This window comes from Cetorhinus maximus, chromosome 17 (genome assembly GCF_964194155.1).
Source record: "Cetorhinus maximus chromosome 17, sCetMax3.hap1.1, whole genome shotgun sequence".
Taxonomy (NCBI): domain Eukaryota; kingdom Metazoa; phylum Chordata; class Chondrichthyes; order Lamniformes; family Cetorhinidae; genus Cetorhinus; species Cetorhinus maximus.
Window position 1 is genome coordinate 85790383 of NC_135895.1, and position 23725 is coordinate 85814107.

Consider the following 23725-nt stretch of genomic DNA (forward strand, 5'->3'; position numbering starts at 1 on the left):
GGGATATTGATCAATCTGAATGGTAATCACTTGTGTATGTTCTATATTCATTACTCCAGGCAAGTATCATTTCTAAATATCTATACCTGGGAAACACTCAAAAGAGTGAAATGAATATAGAGTCAACCTTCTAAAATACTTCCAAATATACATGCAGCGTAAGACACCAAAAAGGCTTGAATGACAAGATTGCTGGAGGGATATCAAATTTATCTTGGGCAGTGTAATGGTTTAGAGAAGGGGACTCAGATTATTGATATTTACTGTAGCTATTTAAATAACTGGAATTGCTAAAGCACAAACTATCAAGAATAGAATTCACCACCAAAACTGAATCGGTTAGTAATGACACAACTGTGTGCATAGAGTGACTCTGAGACCCTGTTTCAATGTTATTTAACACATGAAACATATGAACGATTTTCTGTTCATAGCATCATTTTCACCACATTGAAAGGAAATGCTTGCTAGTAAGGTCAATTTGTTTAAACTGTTAAGCACCCTGTTGCCCTCAAAAATGATTTGCTAATCTGGGAAGAGGGGGGCGGGGGGGGGGCGAGCAAGGGGGGAGGTTGATAGGCAGTAGTGATTAGCAATTAGTCTCAACATCACTCAGCAAACCGATGATAATCTGCTGCTCATATCCAGTCATATATGGATTGCATTTGAACTGTCCATAGAACTAACCATCATGAAATATGAAATCATTGTTATTCTACAAACCAATTTTAGTATGAAATTGCAACAATGAAAATTTCAATTATTAGTGACCACCTCTTCCCTATTCAATGGCAAATGGGCTAAATCACATAGTTTTGTGTTTGTATAATCGGTAATCATACTAGTTCACTAATTCTGAAAATGACGTTTTCTTTTATCTGAAGCCATAGTGCTCTGAAAGAAATGCTTTATAATCAGTCCTGACACAATAAAAATACATGTGATACTTTCATGTTTTGATTGATAAGTTTATTCAGTAGTGCCCTCACAAAATGTTGACCCTGGTGAAAGTCTACTTGCCATACAGTGTGATTGTTTAACTGTGCCAATGCATAAGGACATCTTTATACTACTTCACCATCAACAGGTACATTTATATTTTTTCTCTCTATCTTAGGGTTCAAAAAAAGCGCTATTAAATATGAAGCCACCTGCTTTTAAACTAATAAATGTAGCTAGCGAACATTGTCTTGGCACAGCAATCAACCATCTGTCTCTCCACTTGGACAACATCTACAAATTGAAAAGAGACCATTTTGCCATTACATGAAAGGTCAACTGTCTTAACGTTCTTCCAACCCTTGTCTTGACTCACTATTAGCCATATGCTTGCGTGACGTTGTAGCAGAGGGGAGAACAGAACATGGAGAGTATTAAATCTTACCTGAATGTCCCCATGAACACTTGGCCAAGCACAGGTTCCTTTGTCTGATTATTGTAACCATAGAAGACATCTCTGAAGAAAGTCTGGTTCAGAGCAATGCTGGCATCACCACATTCTAGGCCGTTGCTGCAGGACTCAGAAACCAGCTGGCAAAGCCTTCCATCCGAAGCTAGCTTGTAGTCCTCAATACATCTATGAAAAAAATTCAATTGAGGAAGTTAAGTAAAACGGAAAAGCACATAACATCACCAAGCTTAACAAATTCAGATCAAGTAAATCAAGAAATAGCCAGGTAGCATCAAGCAGTTTTAAAGTCATTTAGGTCGTAGGAGGAATGGAAAATTGAACAGAGGGCATTCAATGGCTTTGAGGTAGTAGAAAAATGGGCTGGATTTAACAGATCCCGCCGGGCCTGTTTTCAGTGGGGGAGCACATAAAATATATCAGGTGGCTAGCCCACACCGACTCACCCCGACCCAGTTCCCGTAAAACATGGGTGGGGAGGAGGGGACGGAGGGGGGTGGGGTTGTTGGTAGGTTGAGTAAAGCGCCCACTAAACTGCCTGCCCTTAGGTTTATTGAGGCTTTTATGTAGCCAAATATTGTCCGCGTAAAGCCCTCAATCCGCCTCCGCCACCATAATATGCTGACCAGCGGCTAAAGTGGGCAGGCTGCTTTTTCACCAGCTTTGGTGAAAGGGTGGGAAGGGAGGGGGATATCTCTCCTTGGCGGAGGGAGGGGGTGTGCCCTGTGTGCCCCCACGATCTCACCCCATGTTTACACCTTCCCACTTGGTCTTCAAAATTCATCCCTATCCCCCCCCTCATATCTCTGCCTTGGCTCCCTGATACCTCACCGTCCAAATTCTGGACATAACTGAGTCTGGAGGCCATGTCCTCTTCATCCCAAGGCCTCCTTGCGGTCCCAGCAGCAACCATTACTCAGTTCAGGTGCTGTTGGGACTGCTGGAGATGTGGCTCAATCAGCCCATGGAGTAATAAGAGGAGATGAGGAGACGATGCAATGTTTTTATTTCGATTTGCCCAGCTAATTCCCAGTGGAATTTTTATTTTGATAGACTGCAGTCTGATAGACTGTTTAGGCTATGAAACATGATCTTTCATTGGTGACCTCTCAATACAAGTGTCTGGTAAATAAACTCATCCAGATGCAAACTTTGTACAAAATTTTCAGTTCCAGTTGATGCAAAAAGCACAAATTATCCAAGTTTTAGTGAAACATATTGATTTATATAAAATAAATACATTTATGAAACATAGGTTTGATCAAACTTGATGCATTTATATGCTGTTATAATTGTAAATAAATTATAAATTTATGAAACTGTTTGAAGTACAATGTGCTGCATTGTATATAATGCTTACCTAATGAGATTAGACAGAGTAACAGGATTACTTTGATTATGGGTGATTAGCCCTTTGTCAGATTGTAATGGCAATGAGATGGTTGCTGCTCAAATATATTTCTTCTTGCTAACTTGATGAATGTCTAATTAATGAATTTCATCTCTACAACTCTTTAAAGGAAATTATGACTGTGTGTAGGTTGAAAAGTCGCTAAACTACTGTAACACAAAGCGACCTTTTAGCATTTTCACTGTTTTAATTAAGTAGGAGTTGTTCTTTCAAAAATAACAGATTTAAAAGCTTTTGCATTTTCGCAAAACAAATCAGGGATGTTGCTTTTCATTAAATGAGTTTATTGGGATATCAATGAATCATGCAAACATCTTCCTTACTGTCAGGATAAATCTAGCAATGACAAAGGATTTTTCACAAAATGATATATTATAACCAAAATGGATCCACACTTCTATTTTATGGCTATGAATTTTATTCAGTCTTTGAATACATTTTATCTAGAGTATAGGGTATGCCAAATTTTTGTTGTTACATTAATCACTAAAATACCTCAGAAGCTAACAGCAGGTTAAATATTAACAGTGTAATTAGGTACATGTAAACAGCTTGATGCTATGCAGTTCTGACTACAAAGCACACATGTTCTTTGGATTTAATGATCTAGAGAGAGCTGCTTCTTTCCATAAAAACATTAAAGTGAAACTGATGTTGGACTGTATATGGATGCATAGTGTGGTTATGTCAATATCCAAGACAAGTTAATGGCCTAGAAATTCGGGCATGCCTGTTTTCGGACAATTTACCCACGCCAAATGAGCAGTTAGTGCTTAAATGGGAGATTGAGGAGCCCTGCATTTTGGGTCATGGATCTCATCATGATTTAGCTAGTGCTGTGGTAGGAGTCTGCATAAGTTAGTGTTCCAAATTCTAGGCAAATGATTAGGTTGGATTCCAGGAGAGAAGGAACGGGTGGACCACGGAGTCCAGGGTGATCGGCACTTGGCATGCGATCGGATAGGGAGATCACAGACCTCAGGAGTATGACTGGGGCCTTGGATAGGAAGGTCTCAAACCTTGGGAGTATTGTTGGGAGGTCACGGGTGCTGTTGGGGATCAGGTAGTAAGGTTGCAGATCTTGGGAATACTTTTGGTCAGGAGTTCTGTTGGGGGCTGGTTAGGTGGTCGTTGTTGGAGCTGGGCAGAGACTGAGGGGGACTAGAAGTTGAAGTCAAGACTGAGGTCGGAGATCTCTAGATTGTGGGCATCAGTAATTATGCTAAGTTGCTACTATTTTTTTACTTACGTGAGTTGCCAGAGGCAATACACACTGGTGAAATCAAAGGTCAAATCAAAGTTGCAGCACAGACCAGAAGCAGAATTAAGGCCCCTTTTTGGCAAATGCAAATTGATTAATGCCTGCTTCAGAACCAAGTAAACGATTCCACATTACCAAGTTGGCATCAGCATGATTCACGGGAGAAGTATGCACAGGCATTGGAAGCCATTTTGGTCTCCAAACAATGTGTGCAACCAATTCCAATTTTTCCCCCAGTATATCTTATCCTAGCAAATACTGTTCAGGATATTTGCCCACAATGTCAACCAAAGATAATAAGGTACAACACAGAGAGAGGTGGGGTGGATCAGAGTTCAAGTTAAGCCCTACAATAGAGATTGACCTAGGCAGCTGTGAATGGTGATTGTTGCTCAGATTATGATGCCTGACCTAGGAGGTGAGGATTGAAGGTCCTTGTTCAGATGAGGGATATTAACATAGGAACAGACACAGGCATGAGCAATTTAAGAAATTTTGTTGAATGACTAGAACTGAAGATAGAGAAAAGTGGAGATCAAAGCTGAGTCTAAGATGGATGCAGGGAATTTGGCTGAAAGCCCAATTCAAAACATAAAGACAGATACAGGGAATTAGTTAAAGGGTGGCAATTATCCTGAGTCAATTTACAAAAATTAGCTTGAGAATTTGGTATTGCAACCGTTCAGACAGACAATGAAATTAACTGCAGGGGCACAAATACTCTTAAAGAAAATAATCAGAAAAGGATTACAACTACAATTAAATCTGTTTTTAGCACCCTCAATGGTCCTGCCTTATGCCTTGACATAATAGCAATGTCTCATGGTGATATTCACAATAAAGAAAATCAACGTCCTTTGCATTCAACATCAGTGACAGAGGCCAGGATTTTCTGGCCCAGCTGTGGAGGGGCCTGTTGTTGGGGAGGGTGCGAAGGTGGGCCAAGCCAAAGTCCCATCGACTTTCAACCGGACTGGATGATCCCGACAGCAGGAGGACCTGGAAAACCCAGCGCAGAGTCTCTCTTAAATGCCAGTCACAGTTAACTATTGCCCCCTGCTTGCTCTCCGCCCCCGTCTCTCTCTCTCTCTCTCTACATAGCTCGCGCACACTTTCATTGTGATATTTATATCTCTGATCCTCTCCAAATTTCATTGAAAAACCTTTCTCTCAGCCTCTGTAAGTCTCTTGAACTTCCGTCTCCTCTCTCAATGTCTAAATCGGAAATCGTCCTTCACCATGTTGCTCGAGTTTTATCTCCTGTCATTTTGGAAGTTCTGGGTTTGGCTCAAGGTGCAGTCAACACATGTTCGAACTAATAGCCATCGTAACTGGGCCCGGAGAAGATAATTGGAAGCTGCTCAAACACATGGGGCAGAATATTGAGCTCGGCGGGCGGGCAAGCGTCCGACCTGGCCGAGCGTAAAATGACGTGCGAAGATGTCAGTCGAGCGTCCTGACATCATCGCGTAGTCCTGCGATATTTCGTTCAGCTGGCCCACCGACAATTAAAAGGCCTATTAAGGCCACTGGAAAGGTAATTAAATTCAAATTTACACTGCCATCCAACCTAACGGTTGGCGGGCAGGTGAAAACGCCAAGCGGCCTTTGCACTTTTTAGGAAACCTCATCCACGGGCGGGGTGAGGTTTCCTGAAGCAAGTAAAAATAAAATAAAGATTTCACACTTCAGATAAAAACATGTCCCTGACCGAGTCACATGAGGGGACATGTTTTATGGCATTTTTATTCCGTTCCTTCTTTTTTAAACAACGTTTCATCTCCCTGACGCAGCTCCGTGCCTCAGGGAGATTGAAGCACTCTGTCGCGCGCATGCGCAAAGTTCGCGCTAGGCCCGCTCTCCCTCCTCCACCCACCCCCCCCACCCCCCTCCCCCAGACAGTGCAGCCGCTCACGTTCCACACTGGACGGGCCTTAATTGGCCCGCCCGCGTAAAATGGCGGCGCAGTGCCGATCGCGGGCGGCAGTCAGCTTCCCGCCCGCCCCCGCCAAGGGCAAAATCCCACCAATAGTGCAGAAAGAGAAACTGAAACAAACACAGAAAATGCTAAAAGGCTCAGGAGGCCTAGCAGACTTTGTGGAAAAAGAAACAAATTTAACATTTCAGGAAGATGTCTTTTTGTTTGGATGAATATTCATCAACCTGAAATATTAACTGTTTCTCTCTCCACAGATGGGGCCAGACCTGCTGAATATTTCCAGCATTTCCTCCTTTTCGTTCAGTTTGTCAGTGTCTGCAGTACTTTCCTTTTACAGAGAAAAACTGTGGGCTGAGTTTTCCCTCCCGAGTCAGGGACGCAAAAATTCCCAAATCCGTAATACTGATTTGGGGGAAAAGTGCCCTGAACGGTCAGATTGTCATTCTGGTGTTAGATGGAGTTAGGCCTGTCACCGTCTCACCCCCCCACCCCCAGACAGAGTTTGTGGGCAGCCACAGGGGCTGCCAGTGCTGAGGCAGACGAGATAAAAGGCTCATCTTGGTGCACTTGGTCCCAGCTGTAAAATAAACAATAAAACCAAAAACACCTCTTTCGCCCTCACCACCGCAGGCCCTCACCCACCCTCCCCCCAAAGTTCCCCATGCCCCATCCATGCCAACTCATGGTGTCTCATGCAATGTCCACCCCACCCCCATGACCCCCATAGCCTCCATGCCAACCAATGCCCCCACATAACTTCCATACCAACCAATGCCCCTCTACCCACCCCCATGGCCCTTTGCAGCCCCTATGGCAACTGATGCCATTCATGCACCCCACTCAGCACCTTTTGTCCTTACAACCTCCATGCCAACTCACTCAATATCCACCATGGGCAGATCTCAGTAGCCACTCTGAGATTAAATAAAGTAAAGTTATAAGTGTCTACTGCAGACACCATCATTGATGATAAGCTATTTAATACATTTAAATTCCTTCAAATACTTACTCCCTTACGGAAACAAACACTTTATTCAAGTATTTAATCCCTTATTAAAACATTCACATTTGTATTCATAGCCCCACATCAAAGACTTGGAACTGTTAAACAAACTGTGAACATTCAATCCCACAATGTGATAATGATAGACTGCGGAATCAGTCATGCAGCACTAATTCTATGATGATAACATCAGGCTTGAGTCTACAGCCAGCTAGTGAACTGCAGGCACAGATTTCTTTTTCAACTGCAGTGTTTTTATGAAAAAAAAGGATAAAAGAGTTTGTGGATTTAAATCCCTTGACAGCTTGACAGTTCCACTGAATCCACTATTACGTGCATTCATGTCTAATTTTAATGCGCCCAAGGGGCACATGACCTCTCCCCAAGGTGCACCTGGACGTTTCCAAAAGGGTACCCCTACCTCTCCAAATAGACCCTTCAGCTTTAGGCCTTTTGCTCAAATATGTAAATCTCATGAATCATGTTTTGGACATCCCACTAACAAAAATTGGATCTGTTTGAATGTAATCTCACTTTTACGTGTGCAATTGCCTCCATGAATCACAAAAGTGTTACCCCCACATCCGGCTAAAATGGTGGGTGGGCTTTGGCACCACTTTGGCTAGGTCAGCAACCCCTTCCAGCCTCACGAGAATTTGGGCCCATGATTCAGTCTCAGGCTTGGACCATATAGGATGGGGATCTAATGTATTGGACATTGGATGGAGTGAGTAGGGGGCTAGGATGGAGTTGGAAGACCATGGGCAGAATCGTCCCAGGTTTGCATGAAGTGTGGGAGCAGGTGGGAAAAAAGGTGTTTTACCCGCTGGCCGCGATGGCGGCTTTTTGCGCTCTATCATCCCATTCCCACCTCATTAATCATGCACCCACAGGAAACATGGTGCCTCGCTGGTGGGTAGCCTCTGATTTGCCCACCACACCATTACCTCTGCTTCCTTATGCAGGGCACCACATTTAAACTGCAACCACGCGCACACTTCTCTATGTTTGCAGCCCAGGAGGGTGCCGGTGAAAACACAGCCCCAAAAGCCAAGGAAAGCTCAGCCCCTGATTCAGTGACGTGTCCCCGGCATGTCTCCTGGGCACCGTGGAGGCCAGCCACAATGTCCTCCACCCCACTCGGGCCACAGGAGGTCCAGCAATCTCACCACTCTGATTGGGAGCAGGTGGCCGTCCTGTGCAGAAAGGGTTGGCCATCCAGTGCAGAAAGAGGATGAATGATCTCATCTGTGCCAGCAGGAATGGGAACCATCGCATCACTCTAAACTCACACACTCACAATGTCATCACACATTCACTGGCATCTCACTCACTGCCAGCTCAAGGGACATCACCACGCACTCTCTCACACACATCCTCACCTCTCTATCTGGCCTCATCGCCTCTGGAGACTGCCTCCTCAGCCCTCACCATCTTGAGGCCAGTTGCACTGATCAACATGTGCCCCCCACAAACACCCTGGGATACCCAACTTCCCCAGTACAGACCTTGTCCTGTAGCCTCGTCCCTTGCCTGAGGCCACTTCTCTCTTTTCCACAGACAAGCCCTAACCCTGCAGCCATTGAAAAGCTACCCCTGCCTTACGGCTGGTCTGGTAGGGAGAGACCTGCCCATGAGCTCCCCTAAAAGTGATATGATGCTGCCTGTGAAGCCCGGAGATGATGACTGCGAGTGCTGCCTGAAGCAAGGTAGGCAAACTAAACAATGAAGCCCAGAGCGTAGTGCAGCTTATCATAGTGCACACCACTTGTGTACAGTTATGAAACACGACGGTGTGCATTCACGCCCATGTGCCCAGAAGATCCAGCATAGGGTGATGATTGAAATTAGGTTCGCAACACATGGCGCAGATAATGCAGCCCACCATTGATGGGTGAAGTGGACAATTGCAAAATAGTTTCACGACGGTTTTTGACCTTCTTGCCAAATTGTTCATTCACACCTCCAAACACGCCCTCTGCTAACGGGAGCAGAAAATTCCACCCAAAGTACAAGTAACAGAGTTTTTCTGTTTCTTTCAAGGTTAAAATGATCTCTGCTTCTTAAAATTGTAAAAACAACTCAATTTTTTTATTCATTTATGGGATGTTGGCGTCGATGGCTAGGCCAGTATTTATTGCCCATCCCTTATTGCCCTTGAGAAGGAGCTGCTTTCTTGAACCGCTGCAGTCCATGTGGTGTAGGTACACCCACAGTGCTGTTAGGAAGGGAATCCCAGGATTTTGACCCAGCGACAGTGAAGGAACGGTGATATATTTCCCAGTCAGGATGGTGAGTGACTTGGAGGGAAACTTCCAGGTGGTGGTGTTCCCATCTATCTGCTGCCCTTGTCCTTCTAGACGGTAGTGGTTGTGGGTTTGGAAGGTGCTGCCTAAGGAGCTTTGGTGAATTCCTGCAGTGCATCTTGTAGATGGTACACACTGCTGCCACTATCTGTAGGTGGTGGAGGGAGTGAATGTTTGTGGATGGAGTGCTAATTAAATGGGCTGCTTTGTCCTGGATGGTGTCAAGCTTTTGAGTGTTGTTGCCTCGCCAGGCAAGTGGAGAGTATTCCACCACACTCCTGACTTGTGCCTTGTAGATGGTGGACAGGCTTTGAGGAATCAGGAGGTGAGTTACTCGCCACAGGATTCCTAGCCTCTGACCTGCTCTTGTAGCCACAGTATTTATATGGCTAGTCCAGTTCAGTTTCTGCTCAAAGGTAATCCCCAGGAAGTTGATAATGGGGGATTCAGTGATGATAATGCCATTGAATATCAAGGAGCGATGGTTATGTTCTCTCTTGTTGGCGATGGGCATTGCCTGACGCTTGTGTGGCACGAATGTTACTTCCTACTTGTCAGCCCAAGCCTGGATATTGTCCAGGTCTTGCTGCATTTGGACATGGGCTGCTTCAGTACCCCAGAAGTCACAAATGGTGCTGAACATTGTGCAATCATCAGCAAACATCCCCACAAGGAAAGACTCTCGGGGTGAAATTGGTCTTTGCCATTTGCACAAATTGGGGACAGAAAATTGGCAACTCATTTGACCTTGTTTGATTTCCTTTTCTATTGAATTCAATGGGACTTTTTCTGTCCCTTCCTCTGCTCTCTCCAGCTGTGTATCTGACAGTTGTTAGTGATTAGAAAATTTACATTTACATTTTCTAACTGTCAACAAACACAAATCAAATGATAATTAGTTATTTCCTCTCTGCTTTCAAAATTCAACTGACTTGTTTTTAATTTGAGAAAAAAACACAAATTAGGATGAATTCTGTAGAGAATTCTGCAAGACCCCTGACACCATTAGTGTCTTATTCCATTACATTATTATATGTTAAGTGACCTGCTGCATGTAACACCCTGCAGGTATCACAGGGCCTCTGATCTTACACCCTCTGGATGAAAAATTGGTTGATGGCAGTAGTGCAAAATAGACAATAATAAATTGACATTGAAGTCAAAATTTTGTGTGATGCATAAGACCAGATTCACCCTCTCAGCCGTTTTCTCTCGCTCCCTCACACACACACACAGCTTAAAATATTTTCTGAAGTTTACACCACGCAAAATGGTAACACAAATGTAGCTTGTCACTTTTTCTTACTTCATCTCACACACATATACACAAAGAATTTGTTAAAAAAACCTCTCATTATAAGTTTACCTCAATAAAACTTTTGAAACTTAGATCTGAGCTTTTAAAAAATAATAAAAAAAAAATAAGTAGAAGCTGTTAAATGCTGCAAGAAAATAGTCCAGCAATCCTACTAACTAAATGCTGCTGGCGCATGGACTGCACATGTTCAGACTGCATCCGTGTGCCACCAGTTAATAGGGTCACGACTCTGGGAAAAATATCAGTGCAAAAGAAGCTGGCATTTACAAGTAAAAATTGCAATGAAGGTATAAAAGGGCACAAAAATAATTCTGTTGATCAATTAAATCATTTTATTTTGAAATGTGCAATTAGCTTTTCCAGTTATTTAAAAAAAGCATATCTTAGAAATGAGAAATTTCAATGACTGAGGACTATGGCAATCTTTTTCTAAAAGGTTTGCAATGATTTATGGGGAGCAGGTAATCGAGTGGCACCGAGCAGTGACAGATAATCATTATAATTAACTATTGCTATTTATCTCACAATTTTTCATTAGAATTTCAAGGGTGAGGCTATACAAGCCACGCAAGGTCTTTAAAAAAGAGATCAGGCCTACTGAATATTTCCAGCATCTCTTTTTTATTTCGGGGGAGAATTTTCTCCCTGTCGGGTGGGCCGGTCAGGAGCGGGTGCGGGCGGGCGCGGAGCTGATCGCCGCCCGTGATCGACTGCGGGCCGTCATTTTATGTGGGTGAGCTAATTAAGGCCCACCCAGCGTGACATGCACCCAGTAGCGCTCAGTGCTACCTGTGCGGGCGGGGGGAGGAGGGAGATTCGGGGCCTGTGCTCTTACGCGCATGTGCGCAAAAGAGCGCAGGAATCTCCCTGAGGGATGGAGCTGCCTCAGGGAGATTAATTTCAGTTTCAAAATTCAAAATAAAAAAAGGTCAAAATCATTTACACATGTCCCCTCATGTGACTGTGAGCTGGGACATGTTTATCAAATGTTTAAAAAATATTTATTAATTTAATAAACCCTTCATGAAACTACATCCCGCCTGTGGACGAGGTTTCATGATAAATGCGAAGGCCGCCTGGGCTCTTCGCCTGCCCAACAACCTTAAGGTTGGACGGGCAGCCCTGTCAAATTGCTCAATTTATTATTGGCCTTAACAGGCCTTTGACAGGTCAGCGGGCGTGCAGCCGACTCTGGTGCGTGTCCGCCGAAAGAAAGATAGGAATGATGCTTGGCGACGTCGGGACGCACGCCCGACGTCACCGGGCGTCATTTTACGCGGGGGCCACCCCAGCTTGCTGAACAGAAAATCCTGGCCCAGGTTTCCAGCATCTGCAGTATTTTTGCTTTTGTATTGGCGTTTAATTGATCGCCACTTCTCTTCCAGGAATGCCCAGCTCACAGAAATTCTGCTCTCCTCTCCGATGGAATCTCTGTTTGTCTGCTCAACGTTGTTCACCCTCATTGCTTTCGACTTCCCTTTCCTGTGTTTGAACAGGCATTCGTGGAAACTTGCTTTCACAGCTACATTTTCTCCCTTAGCAACTGTCTCCAGCTCTGACTTATTCCACGTCAATTCCAAACGAAGTTCCACCATTCACATTTAGGATCCACCCATGATTACAGGTATCTCTTAGACATTCAATGTTTATTGAAACACTGTTCTTGCTGCGTCCTGAGATTTACATTCAATGACATGTGTCTCCACATGCAGGAGGTATGGAGAAATCCCAGAGAGTTGCATGCATGCCCCCTACCTTTCTCTCTTCAACTGACTCATTCTATCTCAAAGCTGTCCTGGTTCACAATCCAGTTTCACCCTTCTCCTCATCTGGCACTTTAACAAAAAACCTTTCTTTCTTCCTTTCAGGTGTGAAGGATTGCAAGCTTCAACAACTCATGGCACCAAGAATCCAGGGGAATCCCCCTGGGCTCTTCTTCCCCGTCACTCCCCTCTGACCCCACCCCTTCTTCCAATCCCGCCAACCTTATCTACTATGATCCTGAATGATCTGTCCTTAGAAAAGGTCTCAGCTTCATTCTCTTACCCCACCCCCAACTCAATTAATTTCATGCTCGCATGATGCTGAGGTCTTCTTCCATCACTTTTGCCTCCACACCCTCTTTTCCCCACCACAGTGGATCCTTTTTCCAATCTCCAGTATTCTCCCTCCACCTGGAACCCACCCTCTGGTCTCTAACCACCCCCCTGGATCTTTTCATTGAGAACCACCGACATGCCATTGGCGACTGCAATTTTTCTGCTCCCCTCAGTCTAACCTGAGCTTGCAGCACTCTCTCAGGTCCAGCACTAACATTGTCTTCAAATCTGGTGGTAAGGGTGGTCTGGAATACTGACCACTATCTAGCAGAGGCTGAATGGCAACTCTCTGAGATTTCTCCATACCTCCCTCAGACCATGACCTCAGCACTGGACATCAAAATCATCATTTTCAGGACTGTCACTGACTTCATCCTCTCTGGGGATCTTTCATCCACGATTTCCAACCTCATTCTTCCTCATACTCAAGCAGCCGCTTCTACCTCCTTCCCAAAAACAATACTGCCCTGGTCGACCTATCATTATAGCAAGCTCCTGCCCCACTGAAGTGATTTCTTCCTATTTTGATTCTATTTTCTTCCCCTTGTCCAGTCTCTTCTCACCTATATCTCAGACTCTTCCAATGCCTTCAGTCACTGTAATAGTTTCTATTCCCCACCAGGATGATCTGAGAGATTGCTACTTCCACCTTGAATGGAGGTCAAACCAGTTCCCATCCACTTCCACCTTACTCTTTCAGGCTAAGCTTGTTCTCAAATTGAACAACTTCTCCTTTAACTCAACTCACTTCCTATGAATAAAAGTTGCTGCTATGGGTATCTGCATGGCCCTAGTTGTACCTGTCCTTTTTGTGGGATGTGTGGAACATTCTTTGTTCCAGCCATACTCAGGCCCCTTCTCTCAGCTCTTTTTCTGGTACTTTCATGAATGTAATGGTGTCAGTTCCTGCTCTCCCTCTGAACTGGAAAATCTCATCAGCTATGCTTCCAATTTCACCCTTCCCTTGCCTTCGCATAGTCTCTCTCCAACTTTTCCCTTCCCTCCCTTGACGCCTCTATATTCATTCTGGGACTAAGGTATCAAACAATATTCACTACGTGAACTGCCCAATCTGAACGAGGGAAAAATAGTGCGTGATGACGTCGGGCGAGCGTCCTGACATCATCACGCACTTTGGCGATACTTCACTCGGCGGGTGCATCTGAGAGGCAGCAACGTGCCCGCCAACAATTAAAAGACCGATTAGAGCCCTTAATCAATTCATTAAATCTGATTTTTCGCTGCTTGTCCAAGCAGGTGGGCAAAAAGGCCAAGCGGCCTTTGGGTTTTTTACGAAACCTCATCCACGGGTGGGATGAAGTTTCCAACAGGAATTAAAAATAAAATAAAAATGTTGAAATCTCATTTATAACATGTCCTTGCTCATGTGACAGAGTCACATGAAGGGGCATGTTTTCAACATTTTTAATGTTTGCATTTGTGTTTTTAAAAATCTTCAGCTCCCTGAGGCAGCTCTGTGCCTTCAGGGGGCTTTCTGTGCATGCACCCCCCGTGCATGCTCAAACGTCCATGCTCGCCCTCCCCCACACCACCTGCACCCCCCTAAACCTCCTGCCCATTAACTCTGTTTCTCTATCCACAGATGCTGCCAGACCTGCTGAGTACGTTGCGTTATTTTTACTTTTATTCCAATCAGCTAAATTCCAGGAACTCCCATTGGGGGCGAGAATGGGCGGAGGGGACTGGTGGTTCTCCTGACCTCCATTTACAGTCTCTGACGGACCCTTGGAGGAAGTTTCCAGAGATAAGCCCTCACTGTATCAATGTCAAGCAGCTCCCTTAATTTAACAGTCACTGAAGGACCTTTAGCGAAATACCTTCACCTTATCAGTCTTAGTTAGGTCTGGAGTTGTCTTCTGTTCTGCTGAACTGAACAAAGCAGTAGTGTATATGGACATAAAAATTTCATTGGGAGAATATCCAACTCTAGAGTTTCCAAAATCTCTTGGCTAGACAACCCTGCAGTCAGCAGCATATCTGCCAGTAGATGAAGGGAGGAAAAGAAGTAAAAAAAAAATCAAATAAAATGCTGTTATATTTATGAAAGGTTGTATTCTGTGCTGATTGGATGTGAATCTAGTCTAATCAAGTTTAAATGGTGCAAATTTAATAATTTCAATTGCAGAATGTGAATAACAAAACACAACCTCAGTGGAACCTGAAGTTTTGCTGCTCCAGTTAAAGGCTTCATGTCATTTAAATGTAAGTGCGAGGAGCCTACTGATATTCTCAAACCAATTTCTCTGAAAAACTGAAGTAATTATGAACTACAGATATGTATTATCATAATCTATGGGATATGGCCTTTTGAATATTTGGAGCTCTCACATTTTAGTGTTTCTTACTGAAGAGTACTTGCTGATTACAGCACAAAGCTGTGCTAGACTGGAAACATTAAGCCAAACATGAGAAGAGCTGTAGACAGCGCTCCCATTTAATCAAATCAGGATTTCAATTTGGGGTTGTCACATTCACCATCACAGCTTCAATGCAGGTATTCAAAGACACAAATTTTAAAAGCAAAATTAATCATGTTTTTGTGATATGTCTATCTGTTCGTGTGCATGTAAAAGAATCCATGACACTTGACAAGGACAGAGAAATGTCCCAATGTCCTATCCAACATTAGTGGAGGCAGTCAAACAAAAAAGGACAGTTTTATTGATAAATTGGATGAGCTTGCTGTGACTTTCTTTGGGAGTGTTAGTTAGCTTACATTTAATCCATAAGACGAGGAGGAAAAATAGTGAACATTTTTTTCCCCAAATTTATTTTATTGGTAGCTGTTGTTGACTGCCCGTTTCTGATTTTTTTTTTTTAATTGGTAGATTTTCCTGAGTTCTTCTAGTCGGAGTGTCCTGGTATGTTGGTCTTTATAAACTTATCATTGCAATCAAAATATGACAAAGTGTGACACACGAATTTCACCTGATCAAAATTCATTCTCATGTTGCTTTTTGAATTGTTTGCTGAAAGAAAGAAACTGAAAAATATATTTACAGGGCAGAATTATGCCCCTGGAGGGTGGGCTCCGCAGGAGCGGGCGGGGGACAGTCGGGAAGCCGACTGCTGCCCGCGATTGGCACTGGACCGCGATTTCACACTGGTGGGCCAATTAAGGCCCGCCCAGCGTGAAACGCGAGCGGCAGTGCTCAGCGCTGCCTGTGTGGGGGGAGGGCGGGGGGAGAGGGCAAGTGGGCCGAGCGCGAACTTCACGCATGTGCGCAACTGAGCACTTCATAATCTCCCTGTTAAAAAAGAAAATAAAAATGTAATAAAACGTCCCCCCATGTGACTCCGTCACACGAGCAGGGACATGTTATTAACTCAATTGTAAAATTTTTATTTTATTTTTATTTGCTTTTGGAAACCTCATCCCGCCCGTGGATGAGGTTTCCAAAAAAAAATGCAAAGGCTCTCTGGCCTTTTCACCTGCCCGCCCACCGTTAGCAAAAAATTTAGGCTAATTGATTAATTAATCGCCTTAACCGGCCTTTTAATTGTCAGCGGGCGCGCTGCTGGCTCCGGCGGCACCCACCGACTGAACTATTGCGTGACTGCGTGTTGACGTTGGCACGCTCAACCCACGTCAACAAATGTCAATTCACGCTTGAGCGGGTCGGGCCATATTGTTCTGTATTTCTGCCCATATTGTCCCACTTGCACTGAGAGTTGCGCCTGCTATATTCTCCACCCTGCAGTACCGTGGCATTGCGGCCACGGGCAGTTGATCTCTAGCTGAATAGTGGTAGCTACGGGGAACATATTAATGTAAGCACAAGCCTTTTGAAAGAGGCTGAACCATTCAAACAAAATTGGTGATGGTTACTTTCGTAACCATTCTGCTGTGAAATATATAATTCGTATTTTTAATGTTTGAAAACTTAAGTTTGATTGAAGACATTTGAATTTCTGAGAAAAGTAGAATGGTGGGTAAATCCTTTTAGAAAATGTATATATTTTTCTTAGAGGGGACATTACATAATTGCGATCTATACCTTTAAAATTTATATCTTTAAGTTTCAGACAAAAAGTGTGACACCAAACTCCAGCCTATCCAAACCTTCCTCATAGCAAAAGTTCTTCAATCCTGGCAACCTCCTTATAAATCTCCTCTGTGACCTCTCTAGTGTGATCCTATCCTTCCTGTAATGCGATGACCAGGACACACGGTCAAGCTAGAATTTTATACAGTTCTTGCATAACCTCCCTGCTCTTGAAGTCTAGGGGCGGGATTTTCAGGCCCCGCCTGCCACCAGGATTGTCCGGTTCTGATTCTCCCATGGTGGGTTCCGGCACGGCAGGGCTGGAGAATCCTGGCCTATGCCTCAGCTGGTAAAGGAAAGTTTGACTTTTCAACCACCTTATTTATCTATCTTGCTGCCCACAGGGGTTTGTGGACATGGACACCAGTGTCCCTCTATTCCCCTACACATTTCGGTGTCCTACCATTTATTATGCATTCCCTTGCTTTCTTTGCCTTCCCTAATGCATTACCTCACACTTCTACAGATTGAATTCCATTTGTCATTTTTTTTTTTTGCCTACCAGACCAGTCCATCGATGTCTTCCTGCAGTCTGTGGCTTTGTCATTATAAAGCAGTTTATCCTCTGATTTACTATATATTATTTGGGACAATCATTTACTTTCAGACAAAATCATGAATCCCAAACCGAAGTAATAGAGTTCAATGGTTTGATGTTTAAAATGGACACGAATGCCACTTTAATTGAAGATTCAGCAGCTGTTGTAAACAATTGATTAACTATTGAACTACACTTGTCTTAGTCTGGGATTTGCAATCTTATTTAGAAATCCACTTGGGCATGAGGATCAGCTCAAAGATTAGCTGCATGAACTATATTGCTCCAGGAGGATCAGCTGCAGCTGCTCACCAGACACAGCTATAGCAGATGTGCATTATATTAGTGAAACATTAAATACCTCGCTACATACCTGCTCTTATACCAATTTGAACATCTGAAAATCACTTGAGTCACCAGATGTATGATGGTCAGCCGCTTAAAACACATAAATGTCTCTTGTCCGCCAGACAGGCTGCTTCATATTATGTGAATGATGCTTTTGTTAATCCGCATGTTTGTCTATAACACCATATAATTGTACCATTTACATATGTGCTGATATTTACTGCTGGTGCTACATAGAGAGCTGAAATTCATTGAAGCTTGTTATTTTTTCTATTTTCTCTTATTATTTTTTTCGCCACCCCATAATGAAAACACTGACTCATTATGGGATGCAATTCCATGCTTCTGGCTGGCATCCAGAGTGTCAATGAATTTTCATGAGACAACAAAGTCTACGAGGTAGATTGGACTTGCCGCCCAAGCATAAAAGTGGAAATGTAACTCGATTGGTTTCTATAATGGCAATCTGCAATGCTAGCTTTATATCTGGACGGCTAGTTTTTAAAAATTACCTGAGAGTTTGAAGAGTGAATTTGATAATGGGGCATCAGAGAGCATAGCTCAGTATTATACTATCTGTTACAGTTACACACTTGTCCCACTTTCTTATGTTATTTGACTGGTGAAATGGCAAGTTGCCTGTAAGGGATAGTGATTTTGCTCTCATGCTTAGGAACTATAGATACATCTCCATGAATAAAGATCAATATTGCATTAGGATGTTCACAATAGACATCATGAAACTAGTTGATTCAATATCTGATCTAACTCTCCCTTTAAGCAAGTAGAAGTGCACAATCATCTACTGCGCACGCCTTGCACACATCAAGAAGCACGTATTACAATTTTTGCTCCATTAAGAATAGTGCTTAGCATCTAAGTCACTCTCTGCCTGGCCTACCATGTCCAATATGAGAAATGCAAAGAAGTGCTATTCCCCTGTATTCACATTTATCTTTGTGAACACATTCTCAAGCCAACACTTTTTTTTGTATACATGTCAAAAGACTATTATTTGGTTCACAGACAAGTGACAGCAAGTCAATTCAATACTCAGGCAATGTTCCATAACTACCTTTCACAATGAACAAATATAAGCAACAGGAGACACGATTTCTGATCTTGAAGTGCTGAGCTTCAAGGTAGAAAGTGCTGATGGCGCGAGAGCGCAGAAGAATAAAAGGACGCATGAAAAGAAATGAAATTGAGGGAAACAATTGTCAATGAATTGTTCAACATGAGAATCTATTAGATTTCAGTTTAAGAATGAGTTTCGTGTGTGACGGGCCTTATTGTTTCCAAGTTACTGTCTTTACTGAATGATGAATGAAAGGGATGGGCGGAACTTTTCGATTAGTGCATGCAGAATAACTAAACCTAAAATCAATTAGGCTTGGCATCAGCTGGCATTGAGCCATATAAATAAGTAAAAGACAAAAGCTGAAAAAGGCCAGTAAAACTATCGAACATGGGTCACAGCTTTCACACAGTATCAGTTTTTAAGCTTTACTCCAGTTGCATTCTGTTGCAATACCCAAAGTCAGGTCCAACTGAAAATCAATACAGGATAATTATTTTCAGATTGTTGAATTGCTATTTATTATCCCTGCAGATTCAATGCATGAACCTGTCATTTAGCAATGGTTACACTGTAACACAGTAGTCCTGCCCTTCTACGTGCCTGCCTGCATGCATACATGTGAAAATGAGTGTGTGAGGCGATGACCTAATACTGAATAGAAATACTTCCCGGCCGACCTTGGCTCCCTTGACCGGATCCCCACTAAAGTTGACAAACAAACTTGTCTTCCTGGCTTGCATGCTAGCTGCTTTTGTTAATGGTCCTCTCTCCTCAGGTACTATTCCTGGTCCTTCAGATCTATATGTATTACTTTCTTCTGAAAAAGATTCTCGGCCTCACCGTCCTTGCAAATCATCATCCCACAATGAACCTCCCTTACCTCACCAAAGTCTTTGAATGTACTGTCACCTCCCAAATCCATGCCCAACTTTCCCCGAGCTCTGCGTTTGAATCCTTCCAATCAGGTTTCTGCCCCTGTCATAGTAACCAAACGGCTCTTATCAATGTCACAAATGACATCTTATGTGGCAGTGACAAAGGCAGACATTCCCTTCTCATCCTTCTTGACTCGTCTTCAGCTTTTGACATGTTTGGCCACACCATCCTCCTCCAACACCATTCCACATTCATCGAGCTGCATGGGGCTGCACCAGACTGGTTCCATTCTTATTTATCCAGTTACATCCCGAGAATCACCAGTAATGGCTTTCCTTTCCACTCCTGCACCATCATCTCTGATATTCCCCAAGTACCTTTCCTCGGACCCGTGCACCCCGCCTACTTTTTCTCACTCGCATGCTGCCCCTTGGCAACATGATCCAAAAGTGCAGCAGCAGTTTCCACGTGCACATTAATGTCACCCAGCTCTACCTCACTGTAGAGTAAAGGGTTAACATCAGGAGCACCTGGTACTGATGTAACTACTGACGTAACTGTGATGTAATGTCACATGACTAAAAGACGGAGATCTCCCAGTTGTCAGACTACTTCTTTGACATCCAGTACTGGACAAGCAGAAATCTTTTCCAATTAAATATTGGGAAAACTGAAGTCATTGCCTTCGGCCCCTGCCACTAACACCATTCCCTATCCACTTGCTCCAGCCTGCTCACCGATAACTGGCAGAGCTGAACCAGACTGACCCTGAGAAGAGCCTCCGACCACATATCCACACCATCACTAAGTCTGCGTATTCCATAATTGCATTAAACTCCACCCATGACTCAGCTCATCTGCTGCTGAAACTCTCATCCAAGCCTTCATTACCTCTAGACTCAGCTATTCCAATGCTCTCCTGCCGGCCTCGCACATTCTACCCTCTGTAAACTTGCGTTCATGATAAAATCTGCTGCACATGTATTTGCACCAAGTCCCTTTTACACATCATCACTGTGCTTGCTGACCTAGAGCTGCTTAAAGAACACTTTGATTTTGAAATTCTCATCCTTCTTTTCAAATACTTCCATTGTATCACTTCTCTCTATGCCTGCAATAGCCTCTAGTCCTATAACCTTCCAAGATATCTGCTCATCTCCAATTCTAGCCTCTTGAACATCTGCGATTTTAATTGCTCTCTGGTGGTCATGCCTTCAATTGCCAAGGCCCTAAGCTCTGGAATTTTCTCCCTAAATCTCTCTGCCTTAAAATTCTCTTTCCTCCTTTACAATGCTGCATAAAAAAAAATTGGCCATCTGCCCTAATATCTCATGTGGCATAGTGTCAAATTTTGTTTGAGAATGGTCCTGTGAAGCATCTTGGGAAATTCTAGGACAAAGCCAACTACTGCACCCACGTGTGGGGAGCAAGTGGTTCATGCTGAATCCTTGAAGGCAGGAGAGAAGCCTATAGAATGTGTAATTAAGGAACATAGGAACAAGAGAAGGCCATTGAGCCTGCTCTGCCATTCAAATGATCATGGCTGATCAGCCACTTCATTGCATTTTTGCCACACTATCCGCATATGTCTTTGTGTCATTGGTAGTTAGAAATCTGTCAATCTTTGCTTTAAATGTACTCAATGACTGAGCTTCCACAGCCCTCTGGGATAGAGGTCTAAATCTTCTGGTTGGCGTGCGGAGGCGGGCCCCACTCACTGATGCGCAAAATGACACGCGGTGACATCGGGCGTGCGTCCTGACGTCACCGCGCGTCATTCAGACCTTCAGTTTGACAGGCGTGCACCGGAGTCGGCTGTGCGCCCGCCGAACTGTCAAAGGCCTATTAAAGCCGTTAATAGTCTAATTAAACTGGTTGTCTGAGCTGCTCTGTCCAGCCTTAAGGTTGGCGGGCAAGCGAAGAGTCCAGGCAGCCTGCACATTTATCATGAAATCTCATCCATGGGTGGGATGAGGCTTCATGAAGTGTCTATAAATTGAATAAAAATTTTAATTAAAATTCATCGACATGTCCCAGCTCATGTGACAGTGTCACATGAGAGGACATGTCTGAATATATTTTTTTTCATTGTTTAAATTTTTCACAATCAAACTAATCTCCCTGACGCAGCTCTGTGCCTCAGGGAGGTTTATGCGCCCTTGCGCATGCATGCGTGGTAAAGCACAGGCCCTGACTCAGCCCCCTCCCCCGGCCGCACAGGGAGCGCTCAGCGCTTTCGGGTGTGCGTCACGCTGGGCGGGCCTTAATTGGTCCGCCCATGTAAAATGGTGGCGCGCAGCCGATCGCGGGTGGCAATTGGCTACGCACCCGCTCGCGCCTGCTCCCGCTCAGCCCTCCGACAGGCAGAAAATTCTCCCCAGAGAATTCCAAAGACTCACAACCCCCTAAGTTAAAAAGTAAAAATCTCCTCATCTCGGTCCTGAGTTGCTTCCCCATTATTTTGAAATTGTGTCCCCTTGTTCTGGACTCCCCAAGGGAAACATCTTACCTCCATCTACCCTGACTATCCATCAAGGTAGTTTGTAGGTTTAAATTAGATCACCCCTCATTCTTTGAAACTCTGGAGAATACAGGCCCAGTTTCCTCAATCTCTTTTTATAGGACAGTCAGTCCCACCATCCCCGGAACAAGTTGGGTGACCCTTTGTTGCACTCCCTCTTTGGCAATAATCCTTCCCAAGGTTAGGGGACCAAAACTGCACACGTTACTCCAGGTGCAGTCTAACCAAGGTTCTAAAAAATTGAAGCAAGACTTCACAACTCCTGTACTTAAATCCTATTGTGATAAAGGCTAACATTCTATTAGCCTTCCCAATTGCTTGCTGCACCTGCATGTTATCCTTCAGTGACTTATTGATGAGGACACCCAGGTCCCTTTGTACATCTACACTTTCTGATCTCTCACCATATAAGAAATACTCTGTACATCTGTTCCTCCTACCAAAGTGGATAACCTCACATTTTTCCACACTATATTCCATCTGCAATTTTCTTCCCCACTCACTAAGTCTTTCCAAATCCCCGAGAAGCCACTTTACATCTTCCTCACAACACACATTCCCACCTAGCTTTGTGTCATCCATGAACTTGTAAACGTTATACTTGGTCCCCACATCCAAATCATTGACATATATCATGAACAGCTGGGGCCAAAGTACTGGTCCTTGTGGTAGTCCACTAGTCACAGCCTGCCAACGTGAAAATGACCCATTTAATCCTACTCAGTTTTCTGCCTGTTAATCAAGCCTTAGTCCATGCCAGTATATTATCTCCTATCCCATGTGCTTTAATTTTCCTAACCAACCTCCTGTGGGGAACTTTATCAACAGCATTCTGAAAATCCAAATATACTACGTCCACCGACTCCCCTTTATCAATTCTGCAGTAACATCCTCAAAATAATTCTAGCAGGTTCTTCAAACATGATTTCCCATCCATAAATCTATGTTGACTATGCTCAATCAGGTCATTATTATCTAAGTGTCCATTTATCACATCCTTTATAATAGATTGCAGCATTTTCCCTACTACTAATTTAAGCCTAACAGGTCTGTAGTTCCCCGTTTTCTCTCTTCCTCCCTTCTTAACCTTCCAATCGGCAGGAACTGTTCTAGCACATATCGAGCTTTGGAAGATCATCACCAATGCACCACTAACTCTATAGCAATCTCTTTCAACACTCTGGGATGTAGAATATCAGATCCCGGGGACTTATCAACCTTCAGTCCCATTAATTTCTTGAATACAATCTTCTTACTAATATTAATTTCCTTCAATTCCTCATTCTCCTTGGTCCATTGGATGTCTAATGAAGGGACACTTCTTATATCCTCTTCAGTGAAGACAGACACAAAGGCCGAAATTTTCCGTGCCTGCTGGCGTCGGGCATGTTCGGTGGCATGAACGAACAATATGGCGTGATTGATTTCACAGCGGTGTGAAACCAGTTCACTGTCATGCACTCAGCCCACCGATGCGGGCCACATTCTCCATCTTCAGACGTCTGGAGCCTCATTGTAACACATCAACATATCATTATGAGGCCTGCCC

The 23725-nt window shown here is 43.8% G+C and overlaps 1 protein-coding gene across 1 annotated transcript in view; it reads right to left on the reverse strand.

The window, feature by feature from the left end:
• The window catches only part of astn1 (astrotactin 1), a 2710576-nt gene that overhangs the window by 976440 nt on the left and 1710411 nt on the right, over window positions 1–23725 (reverse strand). The window contains exon 13 of the mRNA XM_078561790.1: window positions 1385–1576. Coding sequence (XP_078417916.1) covers window positions 1385–1576 — 192 coding nt within the window. The remainder of the gene's footprint in view (window positions 1–1384; window positions 1577–23725) is intronic.